The sequence below is a fragment of the Temnothorax americanus genome, unplaced genomic scaffold (genome assembly GCF_048541705.1).
Source record: "Temnothorax americanus isolate GAGA-0224 unplaced genomic scaffold, ASM4854170v1 Scaffold8, whole genome shotgun sequence".
In the NCBI taxonomy this organism is placed as follows: Eukaryota; Metazoa; Arthropoda; class Insecta; order Hymenoptera; family Formicidae; genus Temnothorax; species Temnothorax americanus.
In genome coordinates this window covers 115,679-138,142 of record NW_027509802.1, presented here as the reverse complement: position 1 = coordinate 138,142, position 22,464 = coordinate 115,679, and the positions used below count along the sequence as shown (strand labels likewise).

The window sequence follows — 22,464 nt, the reverse complement described above, 5'->3', positions numbered from 1 at the left end:
ATATGCATGTGAGTCGTTAACCAAATTGTCGCCAGAGTATTGGTTACGGTGGGACTGGTGGGAGGCTACCCAGGAAGTCGACCAAGGCATGCGTCGCCGTTATCGTGGAGAACACTCTATCACGTTCGCCGTATCACGGCAAAACACGCTTCGCAGTAATCGGAGTAGTGCGGGTAACAATGCGATGGTGTTACCACGCAGAACGTTTTCTCTCATCTCAAAGAGTTAGCGAAAGATCTATCTCACCCAAACAAGCCCCAGAGACATCTATATCATTTAGGAAAAATATTTACTTAGCTTTCTCTCGTCTCTTGAGACGAGAGTCGTTACGATGTCTTTTAAATATTTTATCTGTGTTAGCTTTTCATTCTTTGCTTCTTGTTCATTTTGGAGCAGCTTAGATGCTGATGCTGCACGTAATCAAATCTCATTTCTTAATTAATCTAAAATTTATTCTATATTTTAATAGCAAAAATATACCATTAAAATCAAATAAATTAAAATAAAATTCAAAAATTTTTGCCGAGAGTTAATTATGAAAGTTTTGTCGCGAGGTTTTTATTCACCGGAGCGTAGTTGGTAGCGCGAATTAATTGGTACGGACAACGATGGCAAATTGCGCGGAGATTACTTACGACTAATTATGGAATCCTGCCCCTGTTATCTCGGCGAAACACGCGGTTTCGCGATAATCGTCGGTTAACAATGACGCTACCGCTCGTTACCATCGCGCGCTCACTATCAACTGCCGCGCGCAACAAGGACTCCTTCCTTCTCCCCCGTTCCTCGGCGCGATTTATCAACGCCGGCAACCGACCGTTCTGCGATTGCGATATCTCGTTGTGGGGGATTACCATCGCCAGTCCTAGTGCCTCTCCTTGAATTTTTCAAAACCCCAATGAGCTGATAATCTCGGTTTGTCAGCCGCCAGCTACCCCGCGCATGATAATTCGCGGTTATGATAACGTACCCTGGAATCACTGACGCGCTATCGACTTCGAGAGACACAAAGCGCTCCGTTTTCAACACGTTTGACCAACTACGCATTATGAAAGTTAATTGCTTTCGCGTTGTCGATATCTAAGTAGCTTCCGATCTCGATATAAGAGAATCAGGGGAAAAAGTCTTACTCCGGAGAGAGAGACCTCTCTTGATCGATAAATGCAACATAAGAATTGCAAAATTATATTACGAATATTATAAAATCTGTACAACTGTCATTCGAATTCTCGTGAATTTCACCAATTTTATATTCTTCCGATACCCGAAACTAATTTCTTACGAAATTGTTATCGCTGAGACTTGACTTAACCGTAAAAATCCTTTATTTACAAATATGTAGCAGCGATCTTCAATTATTTAGACACCGCATGCGGATAATATCTCCTATCTGACTCACTCGCGCGTCGTATTTGTACGCCTTAGGAGAGCATAGAGAATTCTGCTTGCTTCCCCGAGGTCTTCTTATATACGGGATGAATGGCCTTACAGCCTAGTCACGCCGATGCAAGGCGATGCGATGGATGAAACCAAACGTGCGCGGGAGAGCCACCGACCGGAGCAACAGGTGTATACCACAGAAAGGCGGGTCGGTGGCACGCCGATACTAACACGTGCTTGTACTTGCGCTCGTGCATAGTTCGGTTTCAGTGCGCGACGTACAATGGACGTTGGCGTCGTTATGTCTCCAACCGCTAATTCATCTCGCGACATGCCATTTCAATTTCTGTCAGTCTTAACGTACGTTGAGCGAAGCCAAACAAAGTTGTCGTCAAACTTCCGATTGAGTATTTTTATTACTTTATCTACGCTACGAGTAATAGATTACGACAAATATAGGTACTTGAGATATCGATATTTGATAAAAAGACACAAAAATACTTAGCTTATCACGGATTCGGTTTATCATAACCGAATTAATGCCAAAAAAACATTAATTATATTCGTAATAATATCCGCATAATATCTTGCGATTACAGTTTTCGACAGCATATAAAATAAGAGCGACAATTTGGAGACGCGTTTCTCTCGCGCAGTTTGTTCAGAGCAGCTGCCGCAGTTGTTTGGTTGCCGAGTATTCTTGAGGTGTAGAGTGTAGAGGAAAGAGGGATAAGCCAGAAGACGTTGGTAGCACGTGCCTCGTGTCGGCTGTATACTCGTGAAGGTTACGCACTCACCCTAGCATATTCCAGATGGACGGGAGAAAAAAAATTTTCCTTATAAACAACCGGAGCTTGGAGCTGCTTTCATATGACATATAGAATGTTCGTTCGACTTGATTATCCTCTTTCAAAACCGTAGGATTCGCAACAATCGTTATTATTTTAATTATTAAGTATTCTTTATTTACATATATTTTAGCATTTTATTTCTCTTTTCTTTCTTTTTTAGAACGATATCATCAGCATTAATGTTTAATAACGTAATTATCATTTATATGTATCTTTAGTACATATACAAATAAACAAGTAGTGATTACTGTAAAATTAAAAACAATTAAAATTATTAGAATCATTGAACAAATATTTCAAGCATTAATTCGCTTTTTGTAAGTGAAAGAAATTGCAGTCGCAGAAGAGCGGGAAGATTGATTGCATTCTTTCTATATCTAGGTTGCATTCCGATATCAGCAACTGTCAGTACTGAAAATATCTACAGTATACGTGACGTAAAATATAGAAAAATATAGAGTTTCAAAACTGACAGTGTGTGAATATCGGAATGCACCCCTAGTACATTCGTGGTCGGAATATGTAGTTGCAACACGTTTTTTAAATAAGTTTAGGAACGCGCATTTAGATTTGAAATGAGAACTATTGCATATAACCTTCGCATGGGTAGTAATGATATTGTCAAACTTGCACATACAAATGTGTAGCATACATTGAACTGTGAGTATTATGTGCCGCGAGAAATCTATAATAAGGAAGTAGTTCTCATTCTGAACCTAAATGCACGTTCCTATACTCATTTAAAAAAAAGTGTTGCAACTACTCTGATCACGAGTGTACGCAGAAAAAAAGAAGTATCAAATCAAGACTTATATACGCAAGATTAATTCGTAATCTTAAAATGAGGTAAGTATATATTGCGTTAAACGAAGAAAACTTGCTTGAAAGTCATTTATATATTTCTACCAAGATGCAAGAGTACCAAGAAGAAAAAAAAGTTGAAATGATAAGTTTAAATTCTTATAAGAATATTATAGATTCTTGCATACATGCAAGTATATATATAAGTCTTGATTCAACACTTCTTTTTTTCTGTGTAGACTATAATAAGAATCCTTTATATATTTCATAACGTATCCCATCTATTGCTATTCTGATATTTAGATTTTACAGTATTCTCGTAAAAAAAGTTACGAGATAAATTTTTGAGATATATCGACATTTGAAATATCTCGTCGTTTATTTGCTGAAACCCGAGACAGAAATGTTGTCTCCCAACATTGTACCGATAAGCAACGTGTATTCACAGTTATAATTTCGTTTTTTTTTTGCTACAGGTTATCTCGTTTATTCTACAGAGTGTGTCCAAATTAAGCGTGTCTAATTATTCCTAAACTACACGCGCGGAATTTAAGGTTTGACTGAGGTTAGATGTCGGATAAAGAAAATATTTTTCTCGGTTGGCATTAATTGCTCGGAGAACGCGGCGTATATAACTTGGTCATTGCGCCGATCGTCCGCAAGTAACGTAAGCCTATATGCAAATTTATGTTGAACGTGTCGGGGGTCAAATGCCATCTGGGTCGCGGGCCTCGGGTATTTTAAATTTCCATTCGATTAAGTAAAAGATCGCGCTCCGTCTAACCCGGCGTCGATCGATCCGATCGGTAAGCCAAATACGTTTTATAAAGAAACAAGAAGAAGATGGGGAAAAAAAAAGGAAAACTTGTTAATCCGCGATGCATCAACTTGCAGCACCTGCCAGCGAACGTATCGCGATATCTCGATCTCTTCGTTATATTCAGGCTACAAATGATATACTACGGATACGACCGTTCTGATTTATAACGCAATGTGCCCATATAAAGCTTTCTAGAATAGTCGCGGAATCCAACGAACGCGATACCTAAAAACTCGATATATAAGCTCGGACTTTTATGCGCTTAAATCGCAGACTTATACTTCTTTACTTTGCATATGCGTTGTACAATCTGGGATAAATTTTTCCTTGACGCCTTAAGATGTAATGATTTTGAAACTAGCCAAATAAAGTCTTATACAAGTAGGTGTCTCACATGTTTATTTTGAAACTAGAATTTCTATGTTCAAAGAACGATGCAAAAACGATGTGAATGTCGTAATTATTAGTGTATAACTCGTATATTTATAAAATTAATATAAAAGTGAGAAACTATTTAGAATATTTATCAAGAGAAATTCGGAAAGAGAAATTTTTTTATATTATTGCATCAATATCAAATCGTTAAATTCATATTTTTTTAATTGAATATCTTTGAAAAGAAGAGGAGAATCTTCTCACGCAATATATTTTTACAGCAAGAAATCACCTGGTCATCATTTATGGAAACGGTTGAATAATTTTTTTTTTGTTAATAATAAATCGGCGTGACGGATCGAAATGCATAATCCTGAGCGTGCAATAATATCGTGAACCGCGAGTCGAGATTGTACGCGGCGTCCTCGCACGAGCGACGTAGCGTAGAGTTGCAGACGTCGTTCCTATGCTAAACTTCGTCCCTTTGAAATTCCACTCGCGTGGCCGCGCCGCGGTTGCGCCGTTGGCACGTGAATTTTCAATAGATCTCCTCGCACCCGAGACGCACCGCTCGCTACGCATTTGAACGGCGTCGGCGGGACGGGGCCTATCTTTGGGCTACGCGACCGCGGGCGCAATTTCGGACGCGTCTTACATTCGACGATGCTCACAAATACAAGCTCTTTCCATTAAAATCTTCTATATAATATACGTTTACAGACTTTAAAAGAATAATTCCCTAAGCATTTCGAGCATTCTATTAACGTTATCCGTTATCAATGCGGCGTATCTTGAAATAAATTGAAATTTCTAACTAAAATTCCTCGTGCTACAATCGCGTAGCTACTAATGGACGAAGCGTCCCGATATATCGTTGTATCTCGCCGCGGAGATCGCGAGAACGATTGAGCGTGCCGTAGAGTGCCGTCTTTCGTTCTACGCCGTAGAACAAGCGCAGCAACGACGACGACGACGACGACGACGACGGCGACGGCGATGCACCTGCCTGCGCTGGCGGCAGTTGCACCCCTCTTTATGACGATGCCTATCTAAGATGGCTGTGTGTGCCCCCTTCGTTTCGCTTTTGCTCGCCTCGCCGTTGCTCCGTGCCCCGTTGCTGGTAGCCGTGCGCGCGACACCTGACGCACGTACGCGCTCCGGCGCTCGTAAAACGCGCCGGAGCGCTCGCGCACACGTGGGGCATACACGCGGCTTGCACGCGAGCGCGCGCACCTCGCCTCGCCTGTGAGAAGCGACATTAACCCGCCTTCTCACACATACGGAAAGCGCTACGCGCGCTTAAGCTCGTCCATCCTCTTCCCCGTTTTACTTCGTCGCCGCCTCTCGACTCTCGTTCGACCGGCCGACCCGGCCGAATCCGTTTCAATGTGCCTTTATTTTAAATAAAGGCGCGCTACTATTAGCTCATCTCTGTCGCGGGAATCAACACATTGGCGTATCGCTAACTCTCGTTTATTGAACACTGGCCGCACAATTTGTACCAGATTCGTATATATGCGCGGAATTTTTCTCGGTCGTTTCGAGAAATTCAGATATTTTGTCCCGCGCATATATGTATAGATTGTATATTTTTTTTACGAAATATTAAAACTAGGCCAAAGAATGTTGTACGATTGTTAACAGTTGCATTATATAAAGAAGATTAATATCTTTGTTTAAGTATATTTCTTTAAAAAAGAAAAAGTGAGAGAAAATTAATTTATATCAATCGATCAAAAGGAAAGTTGCAATATGTCTGTAAAATGTGAAAGAATAAAAAGAGAGAAAGAATGGTCTAAATGCACAATCACGAGTACATTTATATTTAAGTATATTCTTTCAGTTTAAGTCATTTAAGTGTATTTATATTCAGTGTCTTTTTATATTTTTTTATAGATATACCGGCGCAAGTGCCGCCGTTAACACCTGGGACCAACAAGAAAATGACCGAGGCTCTGGAGGCCTCCTTCGCATCTTGGGAAAAGGAGCGACTCCGCCTGAATATAACTAAAGGTCAGCTTTTATTCTCACTACTCTTGATTATACTTCTTCGTGATTACTCTTATAATCGTATCACTTTTTTTTCTCGTAAAATAAAGCGTGCTTTTACATCGAACGAATGTGTCGATATGCATCCAGTTGCGAAAATCTCTTTATTATAAAATTGTAAAATCTAGATAGTTAGACTATTGTTAATTGAAATCCGCGTGACGGTCGTCGTGATTTCAAGTAAATCAAATTTTTTGACTCGTAACAATATAGATAACTTATGAACGCAAACAATGTTTTCTGACTTTTTCACACTGGTTTATATGATCCGGAATTTATGATCCTTGTACCGCCTCACCGCGCAAGTTGTTAAAAAATCGCTGCGGGCGCACAGAAGGGGAGAAAACACACGCGCACACGCACGCACGCTCGCACATTCGTACGTTCGTATTTGCTTGCGTGCGTGCGTGCATGCGTGCGTGTGCGAGAGGCGAGAGGCGCGCGTAGACGCGGGTGCGCGCGATGTGACGCGATGTGCGACGAGGCGGCCGGCGATGTGCGGGAATTGTGAATGTGATGTTGATGGTTCTGATGGGGAGCCGATGCCACACATCCGGTATGCGCATTCAGAGCCACGCGGGTGTGACGTTACTTCCGGTCTACATGCCCCGGGTTCGTACCCTCCAGGCCAGATCACCTACAGTCTGACCTCCGTGAACCGAACGAGCAACCTCCACTGCTCCTCTTGCCATTTCACTTCGAGCCTGAGACCGCCGCGTCGCGGTCCCTGAATCTTTTATTTTTCAGAAAACATTTAAAGCATCATTAATAGCACGTATTAATGAAAAAAAAGTTTACAAAGGTTTACTTGACTCTGGCGAAATTAGCTCCTCTTCGCGAAAAATGATAAAAAATTTTTTAGTAGATAATTAATTAAAAAATTAGAAGTTAAAGCTAGAGGACTTTGAGTGTCCTTCGTAGACATAATTAATAGATTGCGCTAAAAAATCGATCTATGCGTCTAAAATCTGTCAATATCTATTGTGGCGTCGAAGAATATGTACGAATATATACGAGAACGCGTACGCTTACTACAAAGAGGACGCAACTTGCATTCACAATTACGTTTTGACGCGTCATATCGCATTCGCTATTATGATTTATTCAGAATCTATCTCTCTTTTGAATAATAAATACCATCGTAAGGATGCTTCGACAGTATAAAGATGATGCGATGGATACTTTTAATCCTCGTGAGTCTCAATATCTTTCATACGTTATGATAGACTTTAGTTGCAATCAAGATATATCTAAATCGATCGATCGGTCGATTTAGATACACCGCTATCTCGAAATCACAGACGTAATGTTGGATTTAAAGCGCGTCATCTGCTCGTTATCTATAAAGATCGTATATCCAGATGCACTTGATAAGTTTTACTATTTACATTATCCAATATCGTAGCGGCAATCTCAAATATACAATTGGCGAATATCAACATTGTCTAACTCAGCCGTTTAGTGTTTAATTGATGAAAACGGAAAGAAAAAAAGGGGAATATAAAATAATATATTGATAATGAGGATCTATTATGCATGCAGCGATCGACCAGTAACAGAGAATATATATACGTGTGCAGCGCGCGAGCGTGGACTTGTGTTCGAATGCGAGGCGAGAAAGAGAGTGTAAAGTCTGCTAACAACGCTTACGAGAAATAAGTTGGGCAAATATCGGTACGATCCTCAAACATCGGCGGTCGCTTTGAACGTGCCGTGCCATTGCCGTTAGACACTCTTGTTGCCTTGGTACTCGCTCAACTTTTTCTTCCTATATTTATATTCTATCCCACGCGAAAGACGTCAATTCATTTCGTACTTTATCGATTCCGCGAATAACGTCGCCCACTCCGTCGTGCAGTCCTATATATCTATTTTTGAATTTGCATTTGTGTCACGTATTAAAAATCTTATATATTTATATGTGGATGCCAGGAAAACCTCTACCGTCGCGTCGAATTCATTATCGTTCATTTGCATTGCACCCTTATACACAAAGCGATTTTATTCGGGGAGGGGACAGGACGAAAAATTAATTTCTATTAGAAATATTATTTTTATGAAAAAATTAGAGAGAGTTGTCGTTATCATTTCTCGAAGATAATATAACCATCGTGCAATGTGACAAAACTATTTTTATCGTGTCTTCTGTCGTATCTTGGAGTATCTTCTTTTAGATTATCTTTTATCTCCTGCTTGATATTGATTTTTTCTGAAACAAAATTTTTGGAAATACTGCAACACTTTAATAATGTGTGTGTATAGCATATATTTTTAATATATATATATATATATATATATATATATATATATTAAAAAAAAATATATATATATATATATATATATAAAACGGTGTTCTATTTTCTTTTTATTTCTTTTTGTATTATAAAAGAAACGTATATTTTCAAATATTATTGCGCTTAACTTATTACAATAATGTAGAAACGTATAAAGACAAGTGTATATGTAGGGTGTTCTGAAAAAAAAATAGAAGAATTAAATTTTGACTTTTACGCCCACTCGACATTTTTTTCGGAACACTCTGTATTTCGGCCTCTCTCTTCGGGAACTTTACGAGGCTAGACTTCGGATTCGAAAACCTCTTGCTCGCATCATTAGTGTTAAAGGACGTGGTAAAGGCTACGAGATTGTGCGAGCAAAGCTATATACATTAGCGAGTCGCTACGTTGGCAACTCCTGTTTGCATTATGAGCCCAACTGTACTTTTACGCAGCGAGATACCACGAAACAATGCAAGACACGCGTGCAAATATGGGCGCGCACCTCAAATGGGACATTCCGATGTTTCTCGGTATTGCTTCCACCAAAGATGGTCGGCCTGGGCTCCGACTATTAACGATCGCGCCGTCACAAACGTCGACGTATGTGTTCGACGTTTCTTCGATATATCTTTTGGCCGTCCGAACGAGCTCGCTCTCAGATGACCACGGATAAGTAAAAATCTTCGTTTTGGAAGTTTAGAGTAAAGTCCAAATGTCACCCTTCCTGATAATTTGAGAAATTAGAAGCAATCGCTGTCTAAACAATGACGATAACTCAAGCGATAACTCGTTTTCTGGTTCTGCATTCAATAAAGATGAAGGGATAATCGATTTTCTGGCATTCCGATATCGATGAAAAGATTTGTTATCGCGCCAGGATCGCAGAGCCTGGCGATAAACGGTCATCGGTTCGGGAATACGACTCGCCGAGATTGTTGCTAGAGGGCAATCCGGTCCTTATTTTTGTTTTCTTTTCTTTTTTCTTCCAGACCCGAGGCAATGGTCTGAAGCAGCTGTTGCCCACTGGTTGCACTGGGCTATTAGGGAATTCTCGCTGGAGGGTGTGGCGATGCAGCCGTGGCAGCACATGACTGGGAAACAGATTTGTGCCATGGGGAAGGAATCCTTTCTAGCACGTGCCCCCGCTTTCATGGGCGACATCCTGTGGGAGCATCTCGAGATCCTGCAAAAAGGTGCGTGTTCCTCATATACGAACGGGGCTATCGGGTCCATCAGTCTACCTCGAACATCCCCTACCTCGAGTATCCGATGAATCTGATGAGCGATTATTTTATATCAATCCTCAAGATATTTTTAATAAGCTTAATATATGAAATCTTTCTTAAAGAGAATTTGTGCGAGGAAGCCTGATGAGACAGATTATAATACTTACAATAATAATAATGCGCTACTCGACCGGACATATGACGCCTCGATTAAACACTGCCATGAGTCACATACTGTCAACTATTAGTGACATTACGTGATAATTATGTGATGATTATATTATTAGGAGTGGCTACTGATAATCTATTATATCGTATGCGTAAAACAATTCCGGTAATTATTATTCTAAACTATTATTCTACCGCGAACATTTTTCTAGTCACCTTATCTCCGGACCGTCAACGTGAAGGAGTTTCTATAACACAGACATTACAGTGCATGACAAAATTAAAAAAATTGAGTAACGATTAACAATTAACATTATTTAATTTTATTAGCATGGAGAGAATGATTAACAATTCTTATATCGTGCAATATTTTTGGTGTACGAAAAAAGATTCTTTTCTGTTAAAAATAAAATATTGCGACAAAAATTAAACATCGCGTTGCGTTTCTTACACGCCGGATGCTCACCGATAACCCCGGTGTCGCGAATCCGGGGTTAATCGCGCAAGAAACGCTCGTACGCGCTACGAACTTTTTACGACGGACACCATCCGTCGCTGTCGACAAAACCGATCGAATTTCCGTAAAATCGCGATGTCACGGCGCAGCGTACGAGCAAAAGGACTCCGGCGAACAATGACGGGGGCGATGGGGCGGTGCGCGCGGGTGGTGGCCATCTCTCTCTTCTCCTCCACCTCCTCCCGTGTCACTCTCCCGTTTCGTAGCGTTGAATCGAAACCCCCCGTTTTTACCTCGCACGCGGCGCGAAGAGAATGAAGCGGAGGAGAAGAAAGACAGAGCACCATAGAAACTCTCATCCCGGATATCCGCCGAAAACGGTGCAGCGCCATTGCCGCGGCCACTTAGACGCTTTTTCGGGGGGGGGGGGCTGTACTCGCGTGCACCAAAGAATTCACTCGAATTTCGATCTCGCGTACCGTCAATGGCCGAGCCTCGATTCGGCTGGTCCCTCCTATTAGATTCCCCGTGCCCTTTTATGGTACGCGCGCTCAAAACAGCAAGTCAAGTTCGCCATAAATGCGCCGTTCGATCGTTTTTAGATTTAACAAAAAGCAGAGAAAATTCAAAGGAAAGGTACATCTATCCGTCCTTGTGTAGGACGGACTGGAGCAGCAAGTGGAGAAACGCGGTGCAAGTGGAAAAATATGTAATAGGAGTTTCGCTGTAGATAAATTTAGGTATCTAGAATTTACATGTATACTCCTGGCAGGGCCAATATTTCAATTAAAACCAACTTGCCACTTACAACCATTTCTATTAATGTGGATTAACTTTAATCTCGGTTTAACTCACTTTTTATCTTTTTCTAATTTCGAAACTAGAAAAAGATAAAATGTAAGTTAAACCGAGATTGAAGTTAATCTGCATTGATAGAAATGGATATTATTCAGACTTCTATTTTTTTCATTATTGTTTAATTTCTTTCATTCTTTCATAAATTAGTCAACATTAATTTTATATTTACATTACGGTTGTGATTTTTAGAAAGATGCAAGGATATTAATTGTCTCCCGAATAATTTGACAGATAATAAAAATAAAATTAGAATGTCTATATTTTTTGTCGAATATCTACATCGGTTGTATCAGTATCAGTATATTAAACTCGAGCAACACAATTTAATATAATTTTCTTTTATACATTTGTGTATGTCGCTATAAAGTAAGTGATAAGAATATCTAACCAAAATCATATATATTGTCTCATTAATTGTTAAATATATTAAAAACCATATCTACTGCGTGACGAAAAAACAATAAAACAATTGAGGTGGAAAAAGGAAAAAAGGAAAGATAGAGACTGGGAAGGGGGGTGAGTAAAGGGGGAGACTTAAGAAGAGATAGGAATACAGATGGAGGAACAAGGAGCTGAATAGATCGAGATAGATAAAAGCAGATCGTACGAAATGATGCGGCAGGAAGCGGAGGTTCGCTCGTGATTTAACTCCCGTTAAGTAAAACCCCGTACTTCCTTATCGATTATTCATGTCGCCTCATCATTGGCACTGAAATCTCGGCTTAATCGACTAGCGCGATCTAAGGACGACTACTAACGGTAACTCACCACAAAACTCGAGATTCGTCTCGAATACGTAATCTCTCTCCCTCGTATCGAAAGGGAGCGCGTAAATAAGCGCGAGCGAAGTAGAATTCTTAACGTTAAGCTCGGCGTTACGACATAGTTTCCCGATGAAGAATGATTCACACATTATGTGTGATTAACAACAAAACGAGTTTTATATCAATTATAATAAAACATAAATCACGAATAAAAGCGTTAACGCAGAATTTTGTAGGAAATTATCGAAAATTGTCTAAATTTAAAAAAATTAATATTCTTTAAGTTTTTTATTTCCGACTTAAATTTTCGCGAGCGGCCAGGCTGCTTTTGTAAAACTACTATATTACGCTTTGTTTTATTATTATCCACGCGTGTTGGAAATGAAGGAGAGCTACGTACATATAGCTGTGTGATTTTGCGGATAGCAGGCGCGGCGGGGAAAGAGTCAAATAAAAGCGTCATCGTCGTCGTCGTACTTTCCACATTCCAGCCGTGCAATTTATTATTGTGCTACGATTGTGAACGATGTAGCCGGCCGCGCCGCGTGATCCCTCTGACCGAGGCGACGGTAATTTAACTGAAGCCTAGCGTGCTGCACCCGACGCTCGCAGTCGCGACACGACGTGGGTAATCGCTTTGATTCCGCGAATGAGAACGGATGTTAGGAAACGCTCTTGCGTTGTATAAAAAAGTAGAAACTAAAAAGTTGTATCTTCCTGTCGCGGCGATACCGATCGGATTCACGGTGAAATTCATTAATGCGATTGCGTTTCGCTATCGTCGAGACGAATGATCGATCTCTTTTGTACGTCGGTATCGAATGGAAGCTTGGATTAATCGACAAATTTTCCCATAATCGTGGTTAAATAATTACTTGATTAAATAAAATGTCTTGCTGCGCACGCAATTCACTTTGCGCGTTTCGACATTATCTCGCTGTAAACAATAAAGGCGCGATTTTTATTTCTCGCTTAAATCGTCGCTTAGAGAAATCTTGGGAAAATTTAATTTTTTACTCAATCCACACGAATAAATTTTTCAGCGATCTCTATTTACATTGATTTACAACAAACGCGGGCTGCGTCTTAAATATTTTTTTCTAATATAAATCAATTTTTATTTCTAGTAATTCAAGAATTATTTGATATTTGAAAAATCAGCGGGTATACAGGAAGTTTATTTCAATTTTCTCCCCCACTGCATAAGTAATTAATAGAGCCGACAGTGTGTAAACGTGAAACCGAAGAGAGAACAGTGCATAGTGACTGTAGTAAAGATTATTTGCATATTAAAAGCGAAAAAAATGTAACAGAGTGTAGGGACATGGAAAAATAAGGAAATATTCATGGCACGTACGTCGTTTTACATTTCGAGTCTACGATTGTTTCCACGAGAGTTCCTAGAAGCGTATAGAAATAACACCGACGATGAATCACAGCAATGTGGCGAACATCTCCTTCGCAATACGGTCGCGATAATGATAGTGCTACTCCAGATCGTTAATTACGATTGCGATCCGCGATGCGCGAAACAATCGTACTTACGGGGAATCACTTGATGACAAATAACGCAATATTTTATTCCTGTCATAATCACCGCGCGCTGAAAAACTACCAGGGCACACATGCCGCCGCGATAACTGTTATCACGTGAAGATAAGGGCCTTAATTATTACGATTAACATGTTCACTGTCCATGAGGTATACGTGACCATTCGTGTGTGCACGCGCACATGCACGAGGCGTACGCGCCCCCGTGGACAGGGAACAAAGCACACTAGAATACAGTTCCTTTTCTATTTTATCGCTAATGTTCTTGTTTAGTTAACGGCTTAATCAAGACTTTGATATACGAGACGTATTTTTTTTTTTGAAGAAAATATTTAATCTAATTTTGCGACATTGTCAAATAAATAATTCTGTATCGTTGACGCGCGATTTAACTTATAAAACTCTTATGAAGAATAAAATTATAGATAATAATCGCGGTCGAGGAAACGGTTATGTAGTAAGACAAATATCTTCTTTTGCGTTAAAACAAAATGCAAAAATGTTACTAGAGATCTTTCTTAGTCAACGCACATTATTAACGTTAGTAACGTGTCATTATGTTTTTATTTTACAGTTTTTATAAAATCGCGAATGGGGTAACGTTTATAATTCCAAGACTGGTTCAAGTAACTCGGTGACAGATAGGAACGGGGGATGACGCGAGCCTATAACTGCTTAACTCGCGAAGGCACACAAACAGACGTGCAGCTCGGTTGAGGATTTATCTCCGTTTTACATTTAGATGTCGACGCAGCGAAGGCCTCTCTGGAGAACGTGCCGGCGAACTTGTATGAAAGCGTATGCGTGCCAGATTTAGGTGATTTTTTGGGATACCAGGGTGGCGGCCATCAGGTGGCAACACCAGAACATAAAAACCCGTCGACGCCCGCCAATTCGGCCACCTCCAACTCCTCCGGTCCTCCTCAGAGCGGTACGCAACAACAACCCCCGATACAACCCTCTTCGGGCGCGGTGTCCCTGCCATCGAGACAGTATCATAACGATGGTAAGTCCATTTTTACTATTCCTCTCCGCCTTCCTCCGCCGCGAACAACTATTCTCGGACTTACGGGTATAGGAAATCCCATTTAGGCAACAGTGACGTCTTGCGCCAGTATAGCCTGTGGAATAATTCCAAATTTGGGGGGGGGGATTCCTCTTCGTTGCAAAGTATCGAAGACTGGGTTTCTCTAAAAAGTACGAGATGAGAAGTCACGTTATTAATCTCTGTCTAAAAACGCGCGCGCGCGCGCGCGCGTGCGCGTAATTAGCGTTATCATTGACGATAGTGCCAGATGATTGCAACGAATCTCGCTTCCTACAGCACTCTTTCCTTTCCGATGCTGATAATTACTCGCGCGCATATGCAAGGGACCGCTAAGTTGCGCGACAAGACGGTTTTATTTATTTCCCCGATTGCAAGTACAAACGAAAGCGTGGAGGAGTTTCTCATTGTTACGTCAGGACGGCGCTGATAACATCTCTCAGGTTGGTGCGTTTGCACGTGTTGCAAACACAAACCTCTCATTATCGTCACTGTTCGTTCCTCATTTAGCATTTCTTCGTCGTCGTGCCGCGGGGTACCGCGTCGACGACAGCTCGCGATTTCACCGGCGCGTATATATATACATAGGAATCGAATCGTCAAACGCCCGGCCTCTCTCAGGGCTGATTGCGATACGGCTCGTTACAGCGCGCGGCACGAGTGAGAGGGTGGGCCCGGCCGTTTCGTCGGCCGAAACAAAAGTCCGAAACCCGAGAAACTCGGAGACTCTTTTTATTAGGACTCCCATTAGTCGACCGCATCTTCGGCCTTTATGTGTAACACTTTGTTTTGTCCATTATATTCTTCACGTAGCGCGGTATAATCACGAGAGAATATTGTTGAACCTGAAAAACTTATTCTTTATTGCGGCTCGCGCACACTCTTGAATTCTCGGTGAATATACGCGCCACATACATAATATCTGAATAACAAACGAACTATCCCACAATCATGTATGATAGTTCGGAGATAACATCGGAGATGATGTAAGCCGCCGGCATATTCAAACTCATTTTTTTTTCTCTTCCATTTTTCTGCGGAATTCCCTGCGGAATAGCTCTCTCGCGGTGCTATTCTATTCATTCAGAAGTTTTGTTACAATCTCTTGAATCGCGACGTCTCTCGATCGCGGCCGCGAAGCCGCGAGGACGGTGCGTCAAGTTTTGCTGAATCTTTTTGTTGAATGGACGAGCATCTATTGCGTAATAATTTTGTTATTGTACAACGCGTTGCGCAATGCGGTCGACGAGAGATTTCGCTAGCTCGTGTGCTCGAACTAAGAATCGTATTATTCACTGGTCACGAACCTAGTTTCAATTTCTTTACGGCGCGCGCGGCGAACGAATTGCCGAGTGAAAATATCAACGCTAACGCTGGCGCAACGCGGTCGTATAAAATTTCTCTGTTTCGCCCGTTATGACGTGGAGAATTTTTTGCACAAGCGCGTGCGACCCAGTTTTTCTTTAACTATTAACGTTTGATCATTTATCTCTGGCTTTGACCGAGTTACTTTCGCCATATGCGTCTTATCCATTGTAAAATCAAATTCATCATTACGTGACGAATCAACTCTCCCCAAGTGCGTTTTGCACAACATATATTAACGTGCCGCTGACGAAAGACCAAATAGCAACGTTCAACGTGCGTTTGACGAAACGTTTGTAGCTTTTATGAATTATGCTTGAATGTATTTTAACATATCACAATAGTCGGCAAAATCTGCTGTTGCATTTGTGGAATTATAATGTTCGGATATTTGATGTCCGCGAAATTTAAATCGTAAAATACCTACGGAGGAGTGCTAAAGTGCGTTTTTTAAATACAATATGTGTTTCAATTAATTTTATCTTTTCCCGACTTTATTGACTTTCTTAAACCATTCAGATGATCACACGGAACGCGACAGAAAATTTTAAAAGAAATTATTAATTCGATTATCAGTAATTTACTGTAATTAAAAATATGTAATTAGCAATTTTGAAGTCATTAACACGCGGAATTGTGATTGATAAGCACGTGGCGCAACATCTTGCATTTTCATTTCATCGTTCGGGACGTTACGAAATGGAAAGGAAAAAAGATTCGCGTCAGAGAGGTGACTCGCAATCGCTCAACTGCGGTAGCTGAAACTGCGATTTTGCACGCGTACTATAACTCGCGGCATTTATCAATGGGAGATAATCCCGGTCGCGCGACGTGTGTCGCTCCGTAATCCGTGCATCGCGTATACACTCCGCTCGCAATCGCAAGTGCGTTGATGTCGGGAGACTCGGGGAGGCACGGCACGCGCAATAGGACGACGGATGGAATGGAATAGAATGGAACGGAGAGCGGAGAGTGGAGAACATTATAAAGCGAATCTTCGTACGTATGGCGCACGGGTAACAATTACCCTGGCGAGGGGCCTTACGTCACTGCAGCAGTGACCGTGGGTGAACGAGGGAAAGTCGGGTCCTCTACACGCTCCGCCGCGTACAATAGAGACGATTCGCCCGCGCGCGCTGCCCCGCGCCGCCCCGCGCCGTGCCGCGCCGCGCGTGTGTCTACCACGATATAACGCGCACGCACATACATACCTATACGCATACGTGGACGTTAATGAATGCGCTCGTATATCTCTCTCATCTCGATTTCAATCGTTCTCGTCTACGTGGAAGGCAGAATGAAACCACTACCATTAGACTCGACTGACTGAATTAGCCGCTGAAAATTCTCACCGAAGGAGGAATTTTAATAACTATTTTAATTAATTTTACTTTCTCAAAAAGCAACTTAGCAAATTATAACTTTATGACGGAACAGCTCTATTCGGTCCTTTTTGAAAATAAAACGCGTCGAATTGTGCACTGCCTCGAAAGAAGCTATACAAATAATAAATTTATTTTTATTGACACACTATATTTATTTTTATTAATATACCATATGTAAAATCAATTTAGAAGAATAATGTATTTTTATACGTATGCACTGTTATTTCTTTGAGGCGCAAATAGGAAGTGCAAGAGATTGGAGAAAATCTGCCTTTGATACCTTACACTGGTACTGGCGGATTGCCAAAACATCGTGTAAAATATCAAAGGCCGATTTTTCAGGCTGCAAAAATTTGGCAAGCGCCGACTGATATTCGTTCGTGCGACGCGACGCCAAAGTGCTCCGGCTTGGCTGGTACCGTATGTACGCGTCTTACGAACGGTCGTCGTTACAAAGCGACCAACACAGACGTCTGTATAATAGACTCATTATTTCTGCTTGCTAAAGCACTGTTACGTTATGTATCACAGCTCTTCGAGGTCTCTGGTTCGACTCTCGCTTATCCTCGCTTTCGACCTCCTCGTATCGGAACCGATGTATCGCTCTGTTATTTAGAACCGAGTCGACTCGGTACGCTCTTTAATTGCACTATTAGAAACCTATAGATAAGCTCTAAGATTCTTCGACGATGTTGATATACAATATTTAACTGCGCTAATTGGACCGTTCCGCATCAAACTCGCAAATTTATTTCAATTTCAAATTTAAATATAATATCACAATTATCGCAAATTTTATATCTTTCCTTAAGTTGATTTCTCAAAGGCAAAAAGTGCTTTCTGAATTCGCGTCTCTTTCTTCGATACTACAACTCAGATTATTATCGCGAGTTTGATAACAATACCGTAACATTGTATATACTATTGTAATATTTAATAAGATACAATTCGGCTGTATTCGATTATGGCTCTCTTACCGTTTGAATCCACGAAACCAGGTAGTAGGCCTTTAGGATGAATTTCGTGAACGTGTCGACGATGATATAGCGCGTGCTGTCCATGAAGACAAGCGCCAAGCTTGTCGCTTGTCGCTTCGTGTCACGTATCGCGCGCACGTGCACGGATCCACAAACACGCGTAACGTATATGTGCGCGTGCATATTATGCATAAATTAGCAGTAGCGAGCGCGGGGACGAGAGATCGAGAGAGGGTCGAATCCCCGCGCGCGAAAGCGACGCTCGTGTGGTTTTACCAAGCATACACGGTGTCCAAAAAAGGATCCGTGACGTCCATCGGTAGCGTTTATGGGAGAGAGGAGCGACTGGTCGGTCGTGCCAGCGAAATACAATGATTATTTGTCAAGCAACCCCCGCGTAGTAACTAATGCCGACGAATTATGCGATATCCCGTCACTTTGATTGTACTTTGTAAGCAATTTTGATTGTGCTCGAAGTTTTCTATACATTAGAAAATCGTGCGATAAAGAAAGTTAATCTAAATTTTTGTTATTTTTTTGCGTAATTGACAAAGATCTGTAACTTCATCAAGAACTTCCCTCGAAGTAACATATAACTCTCACAATTAAAGAAGAATGTTCTTTTCTATAAATCATAGTCAATTGTATACAAATGATGGACATCTAGATTTCATAAATCGAAATTTTATCTATTCTTGAAATTTGTGCGCAAATTTCAGGATAAGAATTAATGCCCTTACTTCATTTCTGCGTTTTTATGTCGAGCGCCAGAGGCCAGAGCAAATTGCACGCAGTTCCTCAAACCGCTATACTTGATATGCGATTACAGCTATACGGGAAGCTTAATAGGCGCGATAATAAAATCGTATTAAAACCGCGGTAGCGCGCACTCTCGAATGGCACTTAGGGCGAACGAGAGCCACGCAATCTCCCGCGTCGCGGAAGAATCTGATAAATACGCGGTGTTGCGTTGCGCGAACATGCGTTACCAGCGGCGTCATATGGTGCCACCGCGAATAACCCGAGGAGAAAGATATAAAGAGCGACTGCGTATAGCGGGGGCTAGAAGTAGAGGCTCGCCTAGGGGTGAAGCGAATAGAAGAAGGAAGAAAGGGGCGCGCCTGCGGGGAACGCGGAGGGCCGGGGGGAGGACGGGAGGGGTAGTTGGCACAGGTTGTATTCATTCGCTCGTTCATTCATAGTTCGTACACCGCCTCGAGGGTCTACAAAGCCTCTTGCTCATTCAGAACTCGTGACACGACCGTGTGGCATACGCACGCACGTGTGCGTGGACGTACGCATGCACGTACATACGTATGTGTACGTTCTTTTTTTTTTCGTCCTTTCTTTCCCGTTCGTGCGTATCGTCCTCCTTCTCGTCGCCGCCGCCGCCGCCGCCGCCGTCGTCGTAGTCGTCGTCGTCGTCGTCATCGTGGTTATCGTCAAGGTTTTCGTACACATACGCCGTGATGAACGGCGTAAGGTAAATATACGAACCGCGGCCGGAAATAGAAAAGTACGTTCCTTCTCTGGTATAAATGTCTCGCACCGCAGAGTTTCTATTTCTTCTGTAAGAATTTTAACGTTATTTTAGTCAGATCCGTATCGAGAACAATCATCACGCAAGTGATTATCAGTGGTTAATGCGGAACGGTTAATTTATTCTTATGCTTGATTGTTACTTACTTCCTCTCGAAGATAATTGAAAAGAAAGGAAACAGAAGGACGTTCGTTCTCTTCGTTATTTATTCAGTAATGCATTTTCTTCAGGTTAAGACACGCGAATTGTTACAAAATAGCTGCATGTATCTTCTCAAGATTGATTATTGTTGTCTTCAAAATAAAATAAATATGCATATATAATTTTTCTCTTTCTATATACAAATAGCTGATGGCAGATATTGCTTTGTATGTTATTTTGGAATTTTTATTAATTACACCATAAATAAAATAAAATCGCGTACTTTCAATTGACGACCGTAATATATTCAGTCATATATTGGTACATTTAGCATAATCGCGAACGTAAAAAATATCGTGATAGGTATAGAAGTAAACAAAAGGAGCAAGGAACGAGCGGGAAAGCGAGCAGGGAGCTAGAGGGAGAAAGAAGGGGCGAGTGAAAAAAGCAGGAGCGATATTCGGAGCTCACGTTACAACCGGAAGTCGCTGGGCAGGACTGGTAGTAAAAGGAAAGGGAGGGGGACCTACCCCAATACCACTCCGGGACGGCAAGATAGTTTTATAATGTCCTCGAGTACTCCTCCCTTAATGCACTCGTAAATGCACCCTCCTCAGAACCCGCTTCACCGCAGCATTGTTGCTCACTTCGAGAGCGTGTCTCGATTGAGTGGAAGAATCGCACAGATGTGAAGAAGAGAACCAGATCGTCTTGTGTGACTAGTTCGGTCGAGAATATACGTTATAATAGCGATTCTCTTGGCGGCAGATTTACTAAGATTTCGCATGAACGGGAATTAAATATGGGAATTAACGAACGTTAAATATACCTCGATTAAAACCTTCCCAATTTGATATTGAACATTATTTCGTTGTAAAATTATATATATATTTTTTTTTTTATTTATATCGAATAATCACAAATAATATTTTTGAAGCAACGTTGCAAGATATCTAAAATTTTTGTACCTAATTGTGTAATATATAAATGTACATTTTTGAATCTAAATGTAGATCAATTTAATCTATAAAAAGAATAATGATTTATTATTGAATTGGTTATTAAAGACCTGATTAAATTCGATCGATAATTTGCGATTTTTCGATTGGTTATCTTTCTTTAGATTATAATTATATTTAAAGTATATTATATATATATATATATATAAATTTATATTAAAAAATGCTCATTTTCTTTTTAAAAAAAAATCCATTTTTTTCAAGTAATGAAATTATATCAGACGCCGAATCGCAGAAGGCAGAACGAAAATGCAACCTATTGGTACGTTCGACGATCGATTACTCCTCAATCTCAAATAGAAAATAGAGACGGCCGACGCGCGTCGGACAGGTCCGAACGCGAGCGGTTAACGAAGCGCGCGCGTTCTTATTGTGCGGCCCTCGTAAGTCCCATTACTATTGCCGCCGAGGCTATACGAACCCGAGAGAGGCACGAGGCGTAGGGGAGTGAGCGCTTCCGGTCCCCTCTGCATCACGTGCGAGACCGCCGCCGAACAGAGAAACCCCCGTTGCCTCGCCTCTCAACATCCGGTCTGTTGCGCGCCTTCACCTCCCCTCCGGTCACAGCCCCCTCTCAAAAATAGGCTAGGTCCTTCTCGACTCGCGTCGAACGCGTTCACCACCGCACCGCCGTGCGCGCGACGGTGACGATCTAACGATCTGACGCGGCGAAATACGCGTAATCGGCGTCGAAATATTTTGGCCGGTTTCTCTTGTCTAGCACGCGTAAAAGAAATGAACGAAAATACGTTACGCAAAATTATAGAGGTTTTTTTTCTACAAAATCGCGAATGCTTTAGAAATTGTCTCCAGCGTTTTTTATTACCTTTTATTTATTTTAATTTCACGAAAGAAGATAATTTTGAAGACTGTACTGAGAGGAGCATTTATATATATATAGATGAGAATGTCACATTGCATGTACGTTTGGTATAATTATTTTATTAAATTACATAAAAAAATACATAATATTTAAATTTTGTACGAAAGTGATGGAGATATAATAACAATATCATTATACGTTTTAGCAGTGATGCCTAATTAATTAAAGTACGTTATAAAATAATTATTTCACGTCGACCTTTGTGCAAGTAGACGAGATGCATTACGTTTCGTAATTGTGGCACTCGCCATTATAAATTAGTACGCCATTGCTAATTAGCCAATTATTAACTTGTTATTGGCCTACTATTTACCGTTTCCCAATTGACAATATCAACGTAACAATCAAATCCCGCACGAGATATGAGGGAACTCCGCTTTAGACTTTTATTGCGATATCTTATCATCGCAAGCGTTTTTCTCATTTGCGAATTTTCTCATTAAGTGACGTCACATACGCGAAATTGCCCACATTGCCATTCTTGTTATGAGATAATAACGAACAAGAATTATAAAAGTTCGGACTGTGCG

At 41.1% G+C, this 22,464-nt stretch overlaps 1 protein-coding gene across 7 annotated transcripts in view; it reads left to right on the top strand.

Moving 5' to 3' along the window:
• Pnt (ETS transcription factor pointed) overlaps window positions 1-22,464 on the top strand; it is a 103,567-nt gene that overhangs the window by 64,815 nt on the left and 16,288 nt on the right. For all 7 annotated transcript variants that reach the window (XM_077423830.1, XM_077423835.1, XM_077423832.1 and 4 more), the window contains 3 exons: window positions 6,124-6,240; window positions 9,545-9,748; window positions 14,322-14,585. In XM_077423830.1, coding sequence (XP_077279956.1) covers window positions 6,124-6,240; window positions 9,545-9,748; window positions 14,322-14,585 — 585 coding nt within the window. The remainder of the gene's footprint in view (window positions 1-6,123; window positions 6,241-9,544; window positions 9,749-14,321; window positions 14,586-22,464) is intronic.